The sequence below is a fragment of the Eleginops maclovinus genome, chromosome 20 (assembly GCF_036324505.1).
Source record: "Eleginops maclovinus isolate JMC-PN-2008 ecotype Puerto Natales chromosome 20, JC_Emac_rtc_rv5, whole genome shotgun sequence".
Taxonomy (NCBI): Eukaryota; Metazoa; Chordata; class Actinopteri; order Perciformes; family Eleginopidae; genus Eleginops; species Eleginops maclovinus.
Window position 1 is genome coordinate 28,360,627 of NC_086368.1, and position 16,711 is coordinate 28,377,337.

At 38.7% G+C, this 16,711-nt stretch overlaps 1 protein-coding gene across 1 annotated transcript; it reads right to left on the reverse strand.

The window, feature by feature from the left end:
• Positions 1–5,907: 5,907 nt before the first annotated feature.
• On the reverse strand, positions 5,908–11,986 carry si:ch211-117k10.3 (Krueppel-like factor 15). Its single transcript, XM_063910142.1, has 3 exons — positions 11,822–11,986; positions 9,149–10,297; positions 5,908–8,061 (listed from the first exon to the last, which is right to left on the reverse strand). The coding sequence occupies exons 2-3, from the start codon at positions 10,228–10,230 to the stop codon at positions 7,893–7,895; spliced, it is 1,251 nt and encodes a 416-aa protein (XP_063766212.1). The 5' UTR covers positions 10,231–10,297; positions 11,822–11,986; the 3' UTR covers positions 5,908–7,892.
• Between the last annotated feature and the right edge of the window lie 4,725 nt (positions 11,987–16,711).

Genomic DNA, 16,711 nt, shown 5'->3' on the forward strand with positions numbered 1-16,711 from the left:
CTCAAGTACAAGATCTGAGTACTTGTACTTTTACTCAAGTACAAGATCTGAGTACTTGTACTTTTTCTCAAGTACAAGATCTGAGTACTTCTACATTACTCAAGTACAAGATCTGAGTACTTGTACTTTTACTCAAGTACAAGATCTGAGTACTTCTACATTACTCAAGTACAAGATCGGAATACTCCTTCCACCTCTGGTAATATGTCTTGCATGTTTGTTCAGCAGTGTGTGAAAAGTAAATACCACCGGTTTGATCGTGTATCAAAATTCCGATGCTTTCACATACACAAAGTGTGTCTTTGAACGCACCCTGAGATCACTTCCTCTCTGCGGTGTTTATTATTTGGTAGGTACTTTAACACACATTTACACATTTACTACATACAACATGTAAGTGCGTGATGTTTGTAGCATTATTTTTAATGATTAAAATTCCTAAGAAATCAAGACTACGATTTTAAAGCCATTCAAATGATCTGGACCAATCTGCAGAATGAGTACTTCAAATAGATTTTGATGATCACAGTTGTATACTTTTACTTGAGTAACATTTGGAATCCAGGACTTTTACTGAGTATTCCCACACTCTGGTACTTCTACTTTCACTAAAGTACAAGATATGAGTTCCACCTCAAATACTTAAATTATGAAATGAATGAAAGCGTAAACGTGTTTTAGTAGGTAGTGTAATGCCTTACTTCCTCACTGTCTTCAAGATTGGAGCTTACCTCGGTGTCTATCTGACCAGAAGCAGGGTCAATCACACACATAATAGTGAATCGTTTTTCTTTATTTGATGAAAAGCTTTTAAAATGTGATTGCCTTGACTGAGTAACTCCCCAACACTCATGCACATTTAACGGGTTGCAGATTTGTCCACAGGAGGGAGCTGTTCGGTTCCTGTCTGGATAACCTCCAACATCTGGAGGAGAGAAGAGGAACAGCTGCAGCATTTATGAGCCGATTTATGATTGGAAAACTACCAGAAATGCAATCTGAAAAGCTTTTCTCAGCCTGAATTTTAGTGCAACATAAATTGAGTTTACTGTGCAAAGAAACTGAATCATAAACAAACTGATACAAATTATGATGCCTCTTCTTCCCATTTGGATTGTCAAATTCCATGCATAGCAATCATTTTGAAAAGCACACTTAGACATCAATGTGTGGCTGAGTTAAGTTTAACTAAAAGGAACGTCCTTTGTTGTTATGGTACATAACATAAGTCTTTGATAAGTATTGCAAAAATCAAGACAATCATATATATAGAATACAATAAGAATATGAAATACCCATAAAGAAACATCCACAGTAGAGTCTCTCCATTATTTTTAAATGATACATTTAACTGGAGAGAGTAAGGCAATATCTTCTCTACAGACACCTTGCATTGCGTTTTCAGATTAACCAACAAGGAGCAGCGTATTAAAGCAGCGTCACATAATAATAATCATAATAATAATCATAATAATAAAAATAATAATAATAATAATACAATTAAAATAAAATAAAAATAATAATAATAATAATAAAAATAATAATAATAAAAATCATAATAATAAAAATAATGATAATAAAAATAATAATAATAATAATAATAATAATAATAATAATAATAAAAATAATAATAATAAAAATAATAATAAAATAAAAATAAAATAAAAATAAAATAATAATAAAATAATAATAAAAATAATAATAATAATAATAATAATAATAATAATAATAATAATAATAAAATTAAAATAAAATTAAAATAAAATAATAATAAAATAATAATAAAAATAATAATAATAATAATAATAATAAAAATAATCATAATAATAATACATTTAAAAAATAATAGATTAAATGTATATGGGCCTTTAATGGGGTAAGGACAGAAAAAAAGGCAAATAATAAAGTAAAAATGAATAAATAAATACAATAAAATAAATAAATAGCAGTAGGAGTGGAAGCAGGGGGACAGTTTTGGGTAAGGGGTCAAAGGCCATGGTGAACAGGTGAATTTTGCAACATGGACACCTGAAATCACAGCTGACTGCAGCAGAGTCGAAAACGAATTTAAAGCTTGACTGCAGCACAATGGTTGGCTGCTGGAGCTGGGTGAAATGTGATTGGTTAAAAGAGAGCGCCCATAATGAGCTGATTATATGCAGCTGTTGAGTGAATGAATGTATGCTCTGTCTTCCTGAAAATAAAAAATCTGACCAAAAATGTGTGATATTACACAGTCATTGGTTCAGTTATTAACAACACATGTGTGAGTGCAGCTGGAAGCCTGTTGGACTGCTCTCTGTTTAGTTTCCAATACAGCCAGACACAGGAAGGAAGGCAGAGGGAACAAAAGGAAGAAAGGAGGGAGGGAACCACTTCTCATAAACTCCCTAAATAAGTTTCAAGCTATCTAATAAAACAAAGGAAGCCTTTTCTCAGCTTTAGGCGGGAAATATCACACTGACTGATCTATATCTTCTCTTTAACAGGCAGAACTGTAACACAGTACAGTAGTCTCTCTGACCTGTGGTAACCTCTGGGCACAACAGTTGTCGGCTACTCTTATCACGTTTCAGCCTGGGGCCCCGTTCCATTTCTAAAAGGGTAACTCCCTTCTCTCCTCAGTTTATAAATCACACCGACATGGGACAAATCAGATGAGCAACACCAGCCATACACAACGGGAGAGCACAAGACATTCAAGCTGCTTATACAGAGGGATGGGAGGGTTACTTTAATGTCGTCACTGTTAGGGAATTCAGTCACCTGATTTTGTAATCTGTTACTCCCCAACCCTGGTCATACGTGTACACAGCAGAGGTGGGAAGTACATTTACTTAAGTACAATTTGAGATACTTGTACTTCACTTGAGTATTTCCATTTTCTGCTACTTTGTACTTCTACTCCACTACATTTCTTTAATCCCTTTAGTTGCTAGGCAGATTAGGATTAATGATGGTAAATAATCAGCCCTTAAATCAGACTTTAGTTCACCTGGAGTAAATTCAGCAGCTACCCTGCAGTATACAAAGCCATTCAAACTAGCTGCACCTTTACCAGAGGGTACTTCTACTTTTACTCAAGTGCAAGACCTGAGTACTTCTACTTTACTCAAGTACAAGATCTGAGTAATTCTACTTTTACTCAAGTACAAGACCTGAGTACTTCTACTTTGACTCAAGAACAAGATCTGAGTACTTCTACTTTACTCAAGTACAAGACCTGAGTACTTCTCCCACCTCTGGTACATAGAGTATTGAACTTAAAGATAAAGCTCCTTATTGCAGTATTCGATCAGTATTAGAAAGTACTTACAGAACTGAAATCTGCCTGCAGCGTTTTTTGGTTCAGAGACTCACTGGAGTGGTTATCCTGCCTCCCACTGTGCGCTGTAATCCCTGCTATCATTCAGCGCTGCAGGACATTCAGATTGGTGTCATTTCAATGACTGGATAAATTAGTAGAGAGGAGTTGACTAGAGACTATGAAATCGAAGAAAGTTGGTCATTTTGCCACCCATTCGGAGTCAGTCGATGAAGTGGCTGTCAATAGGAGTCAAGAGTTGAGGTGGTATGACCATTTTTTTTACCAATTGGCTCAGCAGGCCGTTATCGTACATTGGGCAGCAATCAATTAATCAGTCAAATTGTATTTATATAGCCCAATGTACACATTTGACACCCTCTGTTCTTTGACGCTAGCATCATACAAGGACAAACTCCCCCAAAATAACTACGATTAACAGGGAAAATGGAAGAAGCCTTTGGTGGAAGCAACAGAAATGATCATAATATGATTTATAATATACAACAATACTAAAGGACAAGGGTTGTTCCCACATCCCAGAAGTTCAATAGCAGTGAAATGGTGCCACTCTTTATTGTACTTTTCTACAGCGTTGGATCAAAAAGCACCTGAGAGCAGAATGATTCACAGTTTGTGGATTGTGAAAACCAGATTTCTTCTTGTCCTTGAATAGCCTCTTACTTAAGAGAAAAGCAAACATGTAAAAGCATCGGTTAATCCCTCAGATCAAAAGGTACAAAGACACACATTGTGGATACGAACAAAAATAACAACGGTGTTTGTATATCGCCTCCTGAATGAGGCTCATTGTGTGTGATGTGACAGAAGACGCCTGAGTCACATGACTCACCTCAGCTCTATGGAACTCTTGATGCAGTTTCAGATCACCTTGTTTTGTCTGGCCCACACATGTATGAGTTTGGGTCAGTTTGGGTGGTTCAGTGGACTACTGTTTCGAACCCTTTAGATCTTGTTAATGAAGAAAATGAACTCTCATGAACAGAACACACAACAGTTGACTCTGATGAGAACAGAATTTCATTATGCTGTATTGAGGAAGATTAGTAACAATCAATTGAGACTATGAACCCTTTAGGCAAATGTACTGAGGTTATAAACCAAGTGAGAAGTAGGGTCATTTTCTCATAGACTTCTATACAATCAGGCTTCTTTTTGCAACCAGTAAAGTTGATATTTGATATTACAAAGAATGCATTTTATCTGCATTTGCTTCAATAGCAAGTCTGGTATTCCAAAAATACCAATAAATACACTTATGGTAACCCAGAGTGAGAAGAAGGGATATAAGAATGGATGTCAGTATCTGCCTTACTTTTTAGGCCTTGAAGGTTGCCGCTCTTTAGTTAAAAATAAAGCCTGTGTTAAACCAGAGGCAGACGGTACTTTTCTCATAGACTTCTATATAATCTGACTTCTTTTTGCAAACAGTGAAGTTGCCCTACTGGATAATAAAAAGGATGCATTCCCGCATTTGCCTCCGATTTGAAGACCTTAAAAGATGTTGGGTTATTTTATTTTCTCATTGACTTCATTACAATCCGACTTCTTTTTGCAACCAGGGAAGTTGCCCTACAGCAGGGGGGTCCAAACTACGGCCCGGGGGCCAAATGCGGCCCGCAGGCCACTTTGAATCGGCCCTCTGCACATTCTAAAAGTATAATGAATATGGTCCACAAATTAAACTTCTGCTTCTCTTATTTCGTACTTCTCAAATATATATGTTACAATATATTAATGAGCCCAATTTAAAATAATTTCAGTCATTTAGAATTTAAAACATGTTCTATCAAATCTTAGTTGATTAAAAAAAAGCCCAATAACTTATTTCTATAACCAGCTTGAAATGGAACCTTCATATTTACTCTGATTATCAGCACTCTGAGGCTTCTGTTTTAAGGAATGAGCTGCCAACAAAATAAATGAACCCCTAAAGACAGACGGGATGTAGGCTGTTCTTTCCTTAAACCATTTTCATGTATTGCGCATTATTCTCCTACATCTGATTTGTTTTGCTAACTTATAACTTCACTTTTGAGACGATATTCACCTCTAGAAGCGGCCCAGCTCTCCGTATATTTTTCTGTATGTCGCCCTCGGTGAAATAAGTTTGGACACCCCTGATCTACAGGAAGTAAGAAAGACAGCAAAATAAAAACTGTTTTTTAACACACACTTATGAACCCAGCTAGCTATTTGATTCACGCACCTCCCAAATAACAACAAAAGGTAAAGGATTTCATTTTTTGCAAATAGGAAAATAACATATCTGGTATTCCAACTGAAATATAGATATGCCTATGGTAACCCGGAGTGAGAATAAGGGACATTTTCTCATAGACCTCTATGCAATCTGACTTGTTTTAGCAAAGGGTGACTTTGCCATATTGGATATTAGAGAATGGATGTCCGTATTGTCTCACGGTTCAGATCTGAAGGTTGAAGCTTTTCCCTTCTCACTCTCTTGACATGAATCCAGCTGTCAGTTATTTTCAGTAGGCATCTCTCAAATAACAACAAACAGAAAGGATTTCATTTTTTGCTTTTTTATTTTTGCAAATAGGAAAATAGCATATCTGGTATTCCAAAATAAAATAAAAATAAAGCCTGTGTTAAACCAGATAAACAGGCATGACAGAGAAACAAGAGAGACAGACAGAGAGATAGATAGAGAGAATTGGATGATGATTAGGGAGCACAGGTCTGGATGTAGGTCAGTAGAAGCTGCCTGGGGAGGCTCAGACACAAAGACAGCATTGGTTCAGACAGATAAACACGTCTGCCCGTCTGTCTGCCTTCAATGGGTTTCTACCTTACTAAGCATGGTTTGTTTTTCCAAAAAAGAGTGAACCATAATGTATCCATTATGCTAAGAGACAAAGATATGGAGGATGTGTAAGTGTGCGACCGCTACATGCAGGAAGTGCTCTGCTTTTGAGTTGAAACCAAAAGCCCCTACAAATTGAAGTTAGGTCAGCCTACGTTTTGTAGCAGTGAGTTCCCGAGACCATTCAGTTATGTGAAGCGTTATGATTTCAGTTATACAGTCTCTTTGTGTGAAGCACTGGTAGCTTTACACGCATCGAACAACTGATCATGGACTGCATTGCACAGTTTTCTTAGAAAATATTCATCTTTTCTTTTTTTTTTTTTGGCATTTTACCGTTCCAAAGTCATACATGTCATGGAACTGCCATAAGAGCACAATGACTGTTCTTCTCACTTCCCACGAATACAAGTGCACTTGAGACTCAGCTTAATGGTTTTGTGAATGGGTAGAGTGGGACCATAATCAGTCTGACATTCCACAGATTGATCACGCTACAATCAAACTCACATAAAAAGACCCAAAATCCCTCTCTCCGGAAACACGTTTTGAATAGCTTAATGCACTGATTGAAAAATCCTCATCGATTTAAAAACAAACACATATCTATATAAAGGCTACAAGCTGTACATGTTATCTTTGTCCTTTATGTTCAGTACACATATTATTGAGTATGTTAATACAGGTGATTAAGTAGATGTGAGCTGCCTATCCAGCTGTTTAAACTATTGGCTTTTCTTGCTGCTATAACCAACAGAGAAATGTATTACAGTAACTGTCACTGTAAGATAGGAAGAGCCGTGTTTCACGTCACTTTTGCACCGTTGAACCGAAACATAACAGTAGTAGTAGTTGTTGTTGTTGTCCAGGCCATACAGAAGTCGGCTGCACAATGACTGCAGGAGATTTTCCCCAGAACAAAAGAGCTTAAAAACTGTCATGCACCCCGGGTGTCATTTTCAATTTCCAGCAGAACAGGGTTTTCTGGTTTGTCAACCCCCCCCGGCTCGCAATCACAGTAAAATAAGAGCAGTCATATGATAACAGTAGGATCAAGTGAGGTGGTTTTGTGATATGTACAAAGGCATCAATAGAGATTAGGGCGAACCGGGGCTGAGAGAAAAAGGCATATGGGGTCAAACGGGGTGGCTCGTGATTGGACGAATGCAACAAAGGCCAGGTTTGGATGCGTTCGACATCGGGGAGTTTTTCTCAGTTTGGTCAAATTTGAAGTCTGACAATGTCTCGGCATTTTCTCCTAATATCAAGAGTTCATTCGCCGTGAAGTGGATAAGCATCTAAGGGTAGATTTTAATCAGAATTTCCCCCTCAAGGGACAACATGTCCATACGAGGAGACGCATGAATTATACGTGACACTAAATTGTTCATTTCAACAGCGTACAAAAAAACGGAAGCTTCATCCACGTGGACCCTGAAGTTTGGCTTTTGAAGAAGAAGGGCAATCATGGAAGTAAAAAAGAGGATTATCGAGTTCGAGACACTCCTATTGCTGTTATGTGTTGTGTGTGTGCGAGGAAATCCACTTTCAGCTGGGGTCTTCCTGAGGAGAATCAGATGCTCAGAAGGAACAGGGAAATTAAAACAGCAAGGGGAGGAGAGAAAGCCAAATAAGAGGAAACGGGGGGGGGGGGAGAGTGTCCAGCTCTCACAATTCTTTTAAAAGTTCTGCTTGTGAAGCACCAAAAATATCCTGAGGGAGACCCGGACCCAAAGAGTGTCACACGGTGGCCTTGATGATCCTGCTGGGTCTGGAGCTGCGGTGGACCTTGGTGTGTTTGGATAGGTGGTCGCTGCGGGCAAACTTCTTCTCGCAGAGGGAGCACTCGTACGGCTTGATGCCGGAGTGAGAGCGGCGGTGGCGGGACAGTTCGTCAGATCGGGAAAATCTGGCGACAAAAAGAGCAAGAAAGTGGAGTAAGGAACACGGACTCTGGAGAGAACATTGGGATTTTTAGCCTCTGCAGACCATTTACATGCACCAAAACCTACAAAACAAACTACAGGAAAGGGACACCCTCTAAAAATCACAATAGGGCCTCTTTAAGTTAAACTTTTGAACCCATAGAATGATGTTTACCCGAGTGATATATAGTTACAGGTGCCTTAATTCAGATATACAGGTGATCAAATTCATTTCTGGGGCCTTATTGGGTTTTATCCCGTTGGCTTTTGACACCAAATGTCATAATATTGTTGGTACAATACTATATTGTTAGTAGTTGTGTATTGTTTTCGTATCTGATAATCCTTCATACTGATGGATCTGTAACAAATTGTACTTGTATTGTGTTTTATTCATCAATAAAAAGTATTTTTTGTAGGCCAGCCTGGAAGTTAGCTTCGCTCCCTCAACAAAAAGCGGGATTTTTCCAGTGGATTTCAGAAAATAAGCATTGTGACAAACACCCGTTTATGATCCTTACCACGCTTTGTTTACCCTTTTTCATTTTTGAAGCATAAATTCTATCACCGGGAGTAGAAAGGTAATGCTAGGCTATAAAGAAAGTACATCATGGAGGCATGATTTCACCTCACCACCGCTAGCTAAGATGGCTAATGTCGGCATGATGACGTTTACGCAACATTCACACGGCTCCGTTCCGTTAACGCTTGCCGGAGGGCGTATCTGGCGCTTGGGGTTAACGCGACCGACAACCAATCACATTAATCTCCCGCCTGGCTCCGGACACTCAAAGCAAAAAAGCTCACTTTCTAGAGCGCGATTCTAAGACATTTAGAAGATTTGGAGATTCAAAAGTGGCATATTTAATGTTGCAGAAGAGAAGGTGAACATTTCGTAAGCTTGTGTTAACCACAGACCTCATTTCAGGCTTCAAACACGTTCAAAAAACTAACTCATTTCTAGCTTTAGGACTCATTCCTGCACCACTCTGCAAACCCTGGCTAAACCCAGTGGATAACTCCCTCAAAACATGGTGTCTTTTAGCAGTTAGCACACATCATGCTACGTACCTCCAGCCGCAGTCGGGCCAGCTACACGTGTAGGGTTTCTCTCCCGTGTGCCGGCGGAAGTGAGCCTTCAGATGGCTGCTCTTGGTGTACATCTTCCCGCAGCCTGGGTGGGAACACTTGTGGACCCTCTCTGTGGGCGGCAGTCTGGTCACCCTGGGGGCCACGGCCTTCAACAGCCCACCGCCCTGACTCCCGACCGCAGTCAAGCCCGTGAGCTCTAGAGTCCTCATGGTGATGGGCAGGGGGGCGATCTTAACGTACTTCTGGTCAGGTGACTTGTTGTCTCCACTGCTTAGTGATAGCAAGGTGGTGTGGGTGGTGGGGGTGGACGGGGTCAGCAGGGTGACATTTTGTCCTCTTGCACCCTGGAGGCCCATGAACAGATGAGTGAGCCAGATGCCACTCTGGGCCCCGGCAGGAGAGCCAGCCGGGGCCGGAGGCTGAGTGATAGGTAAGGGCTGTAGCTGCAGAACCAGCGGGGCACCGAGGAGCATCGGGGGGGTTCTGGAAGAAGGTGAGGGATTACCTTGAGCAGAAGGAGAGTGGTCATCTGGGCTGTTCTCCTCCTTTTTAAGGGAACTTGAAGTGCAATGAGAAGCAACCAGATCACTGCAAGTGTCTGACGGAGCTTCGGGGGCCACAGTGGAGGATGGAGACTCGCTGCATGCTAGAGGGGAGGCCTCTTCTTTTGGGACCAGAAGACCCTCTTTGACCAGTTCCATCTTTTCCCTCAAGAACTCCTCGATGTCTTCCAGGGTGGGAGAAAACGGGGAAGAGGGATGGAAAGGGAAATCCGGCAGCTTAGGCTCGTGACTCGCCGAGTCCTCCTCGCTCTCCGCTCCTAGAAAGATATGCAGACTCATCTTCTCGTCATCATCATCATCATCTTCCTCTTCGTCGTCTTCCTCCTCCTCTCCGGGGCTGGAGCTGTGCATGGCCCCCAGCTCCCCGGCATCGGGGCTGTCGCAGGAGGCCGAGCTGCCCCCCTCGCTGTCTCCCAGGCCGAGGGAGAACAGGCTGCTGCTGCTGTCCCTGAACAGGTCATTCTCCGAACTCAGCGCTCTGTTGCTGAGAGACACCATTGATCCAGGCCAGTCGCAGAGGAGAGGGTGTGGAGGAAACACGATCCACAAGAGGTATCACAGAAACCTGCAAAGGCAACAATCAGATTACATTTTTGATAACCAAGCAGAAAGTGAAAGTGCATGAAGAGCTATTTACCTCAGAGCCCGGATTTAAAGAAGACATATCCTGCTGATGTTCAGGTGTATATCAATATGTAGTGTCTCTCCTGGGACATGTCTCCATGCTTTAATGTTCAGAAAGCTCTTTATGTTTCTCATACTGCCTGTGCTGCAGCACCTCTTTTCACCCTCTGTCTGAAACCAGAGCCCAATCTGCTCTGATTGGTTAGCTGGCCGGCTCTGTTGTGATTGGCCAACCGCTTAAAGATGCCCCCCCCCTTTGCCGTACTATCATACAATGTGTTGGAGCGCTAGCCAATGGAAGCGCAAGTTTCACATAGTGATGTCACAATGTTCTAGAAGTAAACAAAGGAGTCCAAGGGACAGGGATTTGAGCCCTTGCAGACCATTTACATGCACAAAAACCTATATAACACACACTGCAGGGAAGGGAAAACCCCCAGGAAAGCATAAAAGCGCCTCTTTAATAAAAACGCATATATATATACTAGACTTCCACGTGGTTAAATTAGATTAAAACACCTGATGATGTTATTCTTTTCTGAGAATGTATTAACGTTTGCACATAACATGATCAAAAAAGTAATTGGATTTATTGAAACGTCCTGCCTGATGTGTAATATCTTAGATTTAGTGTGTGATGGTTGTTATATTGCTTGCTTACTTTATTTATCTGTTGTCTTTTTTAATGCACCTCTGTAAAGCGACGTTGAGCACCTGTAAAAATAAAATAAAACACTTATAAAATAAATGTATTATTAGTAAATAATCAAAGGAAACTGGGGCTGAAAAAAGCAACCAGAAATGATCCTTAAATTAAGGCAGTTTTCTTATAGCAATCCATGAAATAGTCCCTTTAAACCTTCCATAATTAACGTTTAAAAAGTAATAAAATATAACGAATAATTCCATTAAATAAATGCAAATGATAAAACACTTGTCTAGTGTGTGGCATGGGGAGAAAATATTTAAAATATATGGAAAGTTGAACGGAAAAATGCAAAAATAAATAAATAATGCAAATTCAAAGTTAAACGAGTTAGCTACCAGTGCTAGTTCAGCTTCAGATCTGCAGACATGAAATGTGGAACTGTCCCATCACACACGTTTACAGGGGTGAGAAACCCCCATTAGCTTCCACGGGATGTGTGTTGCTGCTGTCAGATTGCAGGCACATGTTGCAGCAGGGCCTCACACACTTTACACAGTGCTGGGTAAACACGGCCCGCACTGACTCGCCCATGCGTGTGTGAGTGCGTGTCGAGGGGGAAGTCTTTTTACTCCGGAGGATTGAAATCGGAAAACACCGCTCGGTGACTATTTTTAACAGAAGGAGCGCTCGACAACATGGCAAACCGCCTGAATGCAAACTGCGCCCGCATAGGAATCCATGAGTCTCAGGTTCAGAAGATCTATTTATACTCCTCCCGTGAACCGAGCAGCATCCCGGATATTTGGCTAGACTTACCGTGAATTTCCTGCAGTAACTCGGTGTACAAGAAGCCGCACCGTCGAAGGGGTTCTTCTTTTCTCCGCTTTTTTCAGTTTTTCCTCCGTCGTATTATTGTCGTAGCACGCTCACATCCCGTCCTTGCCACGGGTCCATGTTGGCATTCCTTTTTCCCAGCGTCACGTGACAAGCATTGCTGCACAACTCTGGAGGCACGGGTCCTGTTCCGCCGCGCTGATTGGCCGAGCGCGGTGGAGGCTCGCCCTAAAGGGACGGCTCTGATTGGCCGCCGCTCGATAAATTCAAGACTGCCATGTGTTGATGGAGAGACCCCTGTACGCAGCAGCTAAACACCACAGTGCTGCCTATTGATGGGTGGACACAATAATGGAAACACCTATTGATGTAAACAGTGCTGTAAAGAAACCAAGATTTTCCCAGGTACAATGTTGAGGGACTGTATTTTACTTGAGTATTCCCATGTTTTGCTACTTTGTACTTTTACTACACTACATTTATTAAGTGCCTTTAGTTGCTAGGCAGATTAGGATGAATGATGGTAAATATAATCTCCCTTAAATCAGACTTTAGTTCACCTGCAGTAAATCCAGCAGCTACCCTGCAGTATACAAAGCCATTCAAACTAGCTGCACCTTTACCAGCTCTGAGAACACTTTAATGATCAATCATTATAAAACATATCAGAGATATTATTCTGAAATGGACCAATCAGACAATGACTACTTTTACTGTCGCTACTTTAAGTACATTTAGAGGAGAGTACTTTCTACTTTCACTGGAGGAACATTTAGAATACTTTCACTGAGACAGAGTATTCCTACACTCTGGTACTTCTACTTTACTCAAGAACAAGACCTGAGTACTTCTACTTTACTCAAGAACAAGATCCGAGTACTTCAACTTTACTCAAGTACAAGACCTGAGTACTTCTACTTTACTCAAGAACAAGATCTGAGTACTTCTACTTTACTCAAGTACAAGATCTGAGTACTTCTACTTTACTCAAGTACAACACCTGAGTACTTCTACTTTACTCAAGTAAAAGACCTGAGTACTTCTACTTTACTCAAGTACAAGATCTGAGTACTTCTACTTTACTCAAGTACAAGATCTGAGTACTTCTACTTTACTCAAGTACAAGACCTGAGCACTTCTACTTTACTCAAGTACAAGATCTGAGTACTTCTACTTTATTCAAGTACAAGATCTGAGTACTTCTACTTTACTCAAGTACAGGATCTGAGTACTTCTACTTTACTCAAGTACAAGATCTGAGTACTTCTACTTTTACTCAAGTACAAGACCTGAGTACTTCTACTTTACTCAAGAACAAGATCTGAGTACTTCTACTTTTACTCAAGTACAAGACCTGAGTACTTCTACTTTTACTCAAGTACAAGACCTGAGTACTTCTACTTTTACCCAAGTACAAGATCTGAGTACTTCTACTTTACTCAAGTAGAAGATCTGGTAACTAGTAATTGCATCATAAAGTAACCCTCCTAACACTGCATATTATACTGGGTGAGGTCCTAAGGTCATTCCGACACTGGCTTGGTATGTAGGCAGTCCCGTACTGTACAGTATATTCTTGATGATCACTACAGGATGTTGTCAGAAACCCTTTAAGTGTATTCACCCCCCCCCCCCCTTCTTCAAACAGCCCTGAAGCTTGCCATGGTGGTAAACCACACATCAACAGGTGTTTCCATTAATGTGTCCACCCAATCAATAGGCCCCACTGTGTAGTGTTTATCCGCTGTACAGCAGAGGTGGAAGACGTACTACTTGAGTAAAAGTAGAAGTACTCAGATCTTGTTCTTGAGTAAAGTAGAAGTACTCAGGTCTTGTACTTGAGTAAAGTAGAAGTACTCAGATCTTGTACTTGAGTAAAGTAGAAGTACTCAGGTCTTGTACTTGAGTAAAAGTAGAAGTACTCAGAGATTGTACTTGAGTTAAAGTAGAAGTACTCAGGTCTTGTACTTGAGTAAAAGTAGAAGTACTCAGGTCTTGTACTTGAGTAAAGTAGAAGTACTCAGATCTTGTACTTGAGTAAAGTAGAAGTACTCAGGTCTTGTACTTGAGTAAAAGTAGAAGTACTCAGGTCTTGTACTGAGTAAAGTAGAAGTACCAGAGTGTAGGAATACTCTGTCACAGTGAAAGTATTCTAAATGTTCCTCCAGTGAAAGTAGAAAGTACTCTCCTCTAAATGTACTTAAAGTAGCGACAGTAAAAGTAGTCATTGTTTGATTGGTCCATTTCAGAGTAATATCTCTGATATGTTTTATAATGATTGATCATTAAAGTGTTCTCAGAGCTGGTAAAGGTGCAGCTAGTTTGAATGGCTTTGTATACTGCAGGGTAGCTGCTGGATTTACTGCAGGTGAACTAAAGTCTGATTTAAGGGAGATTATATTTACCATCATTCATCCAAATCTGCCTAGCAACTAAAGGGATTAAATACATGTAGTGGAGTAAAAGTACACATTAAATGGAAATACTCAAGTGAAGTCAAAATTGTACTTAAGTAAATATACTTAGTAACTTTCCACCTCTGCTAGTTACCTATAGAAACATGTAACCTAATCCGAGCATCAACATATTAAAGTCGTGTAACCTGATTACTTGCCCTGGCTTTTGGATTACCTCAATATCAAATGCAATGCAAATATCAATGAGATGTTCTTACTGAAGTGTATTATGTAAGTCAACAGAACAATGTGGCCTTCGAAAAAAATATATATTTGGTATTGAAAATGATTTTATTGAAAGGAAATCCTGCCTTTCATGAATCATCTTCAGGCAGGAGCCCTGAAACACATGAGCACATACTGCAGTTTAAAGGAGCAGGGCTGATGCTCTGTGCACAGGGGCCCTCTGCTGGTTCAGCCGAGAGACACAGAGTCCATCGGCAAACTTTGAAAGGTAACTTTAGACTTCATTTAAGGATCGCCCCTTGAGATGAACCACCTCTTTTTCGAGGGGGATCCAACAACAGAACATACGGGGCAACAAACATTAAACAGACAATGCACATCAGAGCCCTCGTTAGCCCACCAAACCACACAATACCCCCTGTAGCCTGTTGCCAAATCAAATATCACACAAATAATTTTAAGAATACATAAATAAATACATCAAAAATAAAAGTATACAAACATAAACACACGTACATTTTACAATAATCCTCAACTAAATTACTTTATTATGTAGTAATAATTATTACCTTTAAACTTGCCTTTTCATAAATATGGGGAAGTACATATAAGCTTGAATCTGAACATGGTGCAATAATATCACACCTGATCTCCACTTTAAAAAATACATCTATATAAATATATTGGTTCAATGACATCAGTTCCCATTATCTAAAGAGCAGAGCAACCAATGGCTGATATATAATGCTGATGTATTAGCATCTGATTAAAACAACAATTTAATGATAATATAAAATAATCATTATTTAAATAATAATATAAAATAATCATTATTTAAATAATAATATAAAATAATCATTATTTAAATAATAATATAAAATAATCATTATCTAAATAATAATATAAAATAATTATTATTTAAATAATAATATAAAATAATCATTATTTAAATAATAATATAAAATAATTATTATTTAAATAATAATATAAAATAATTATTATTTAAATAATAATATAAAATAATCATTATTTAAATAATAATATAAAATAATCATTATTTCAATAATAATATAAAATAATCATTATTTAAATAATAATATAAAATAATCATTATTTAAATAATAATATAAAATAATCATTATTTAAATAATAATATAAAATAATCATTATTTCAATAATAATATAAAATAATCATTATTTAAATAAAAATATTAAATAATCATTATTTAAATAATAATATAAAATAATCATTATTTAAATAATAATATAAAATAATCATTATTTAAATAATAATATAAAATAATCATTATTTAAATAATAATATTAAATAATCATTATCTAAATAATAATATTAAATAATCATTATTTAAATAATAATATTAAATAATCATTATTTAAATAATAATATAAAATAATCATTATTTAAATAATAATAATAATAATAAAAAATGAGACACAAAACAACATTTTTTAAAAACAATTGTACTTCCTGTAGTGAACTTGATTAAAATAATTTATTATATGTATCAAATAAATAAATGACTGAAGAAAGAAATTACTTCATTTTAGTAAAAAATATAAGTTATAAATAAGTAAACACAAACCATTTTTTAAATAAGTGTTGTCAGTGTGTGGCTCAGGGAAATGCTATAATCAATAATAGTCTTGTGATGTCACGCATTGGCCATTATCTCAAAGCATTTATCGTCCAATAAATCTTTTTCCAACAGGTTTTCAAGTTTGATTTCCATAGGATCAAGCTTTAACTGACCGAGCAGAGAAGCCTCACACACAGAGCGTACAGCATGGAGGGTGGGGTGGGGTGGGGGGTGGGGGGACTGCAGCACAATGCACCAGACATTAGTGTCACTGTGGTTTCTTAGCAACAGTACACAGCAGGATATCAGTCCCTATCAGTGCATGTACGAGGATGTAAAAATAGCTTCTGTTTACACATTTAACCTGAGGTGCGTGTCTTGAAAATGCATCACATTTAAAGAGAAGCTATTATGCATTGTGTAGGTTTTTGTGCATGAAAAGGGTCTTTCTCTCCCAAACACTGCCGCAAGACGGTGGTGAGAACGCAGCTGAGGAAGAGCAAGGTGAGCAGCGTGGAGAGGAAGGTCTCCTCCCCTCCTAGGTATATTACAATGGGTGCTTGGCTGCAGTCCACGGCAGAAATCACACATCTGGATTTAGAGTTTAATATATGGTAAATGGTCTTGTACTT

Coding starts and splice junctions, on each gene's coding strand:
- si:ch211-117k10.3 (XM_063910142.1), bottom strand. CDS start 10,230: ATGGTGTCTCTCAGCAACAGAGCGCTGAGTTCGGAGAATGACCTGTTC. Junction 8,062..9,148: donor TGGCCCGACTGCGGCTGGAG/GTACGTAGCATG, acceptor TTTTGTCGCCAG/ATTTTCCCGATCTGACGAAC.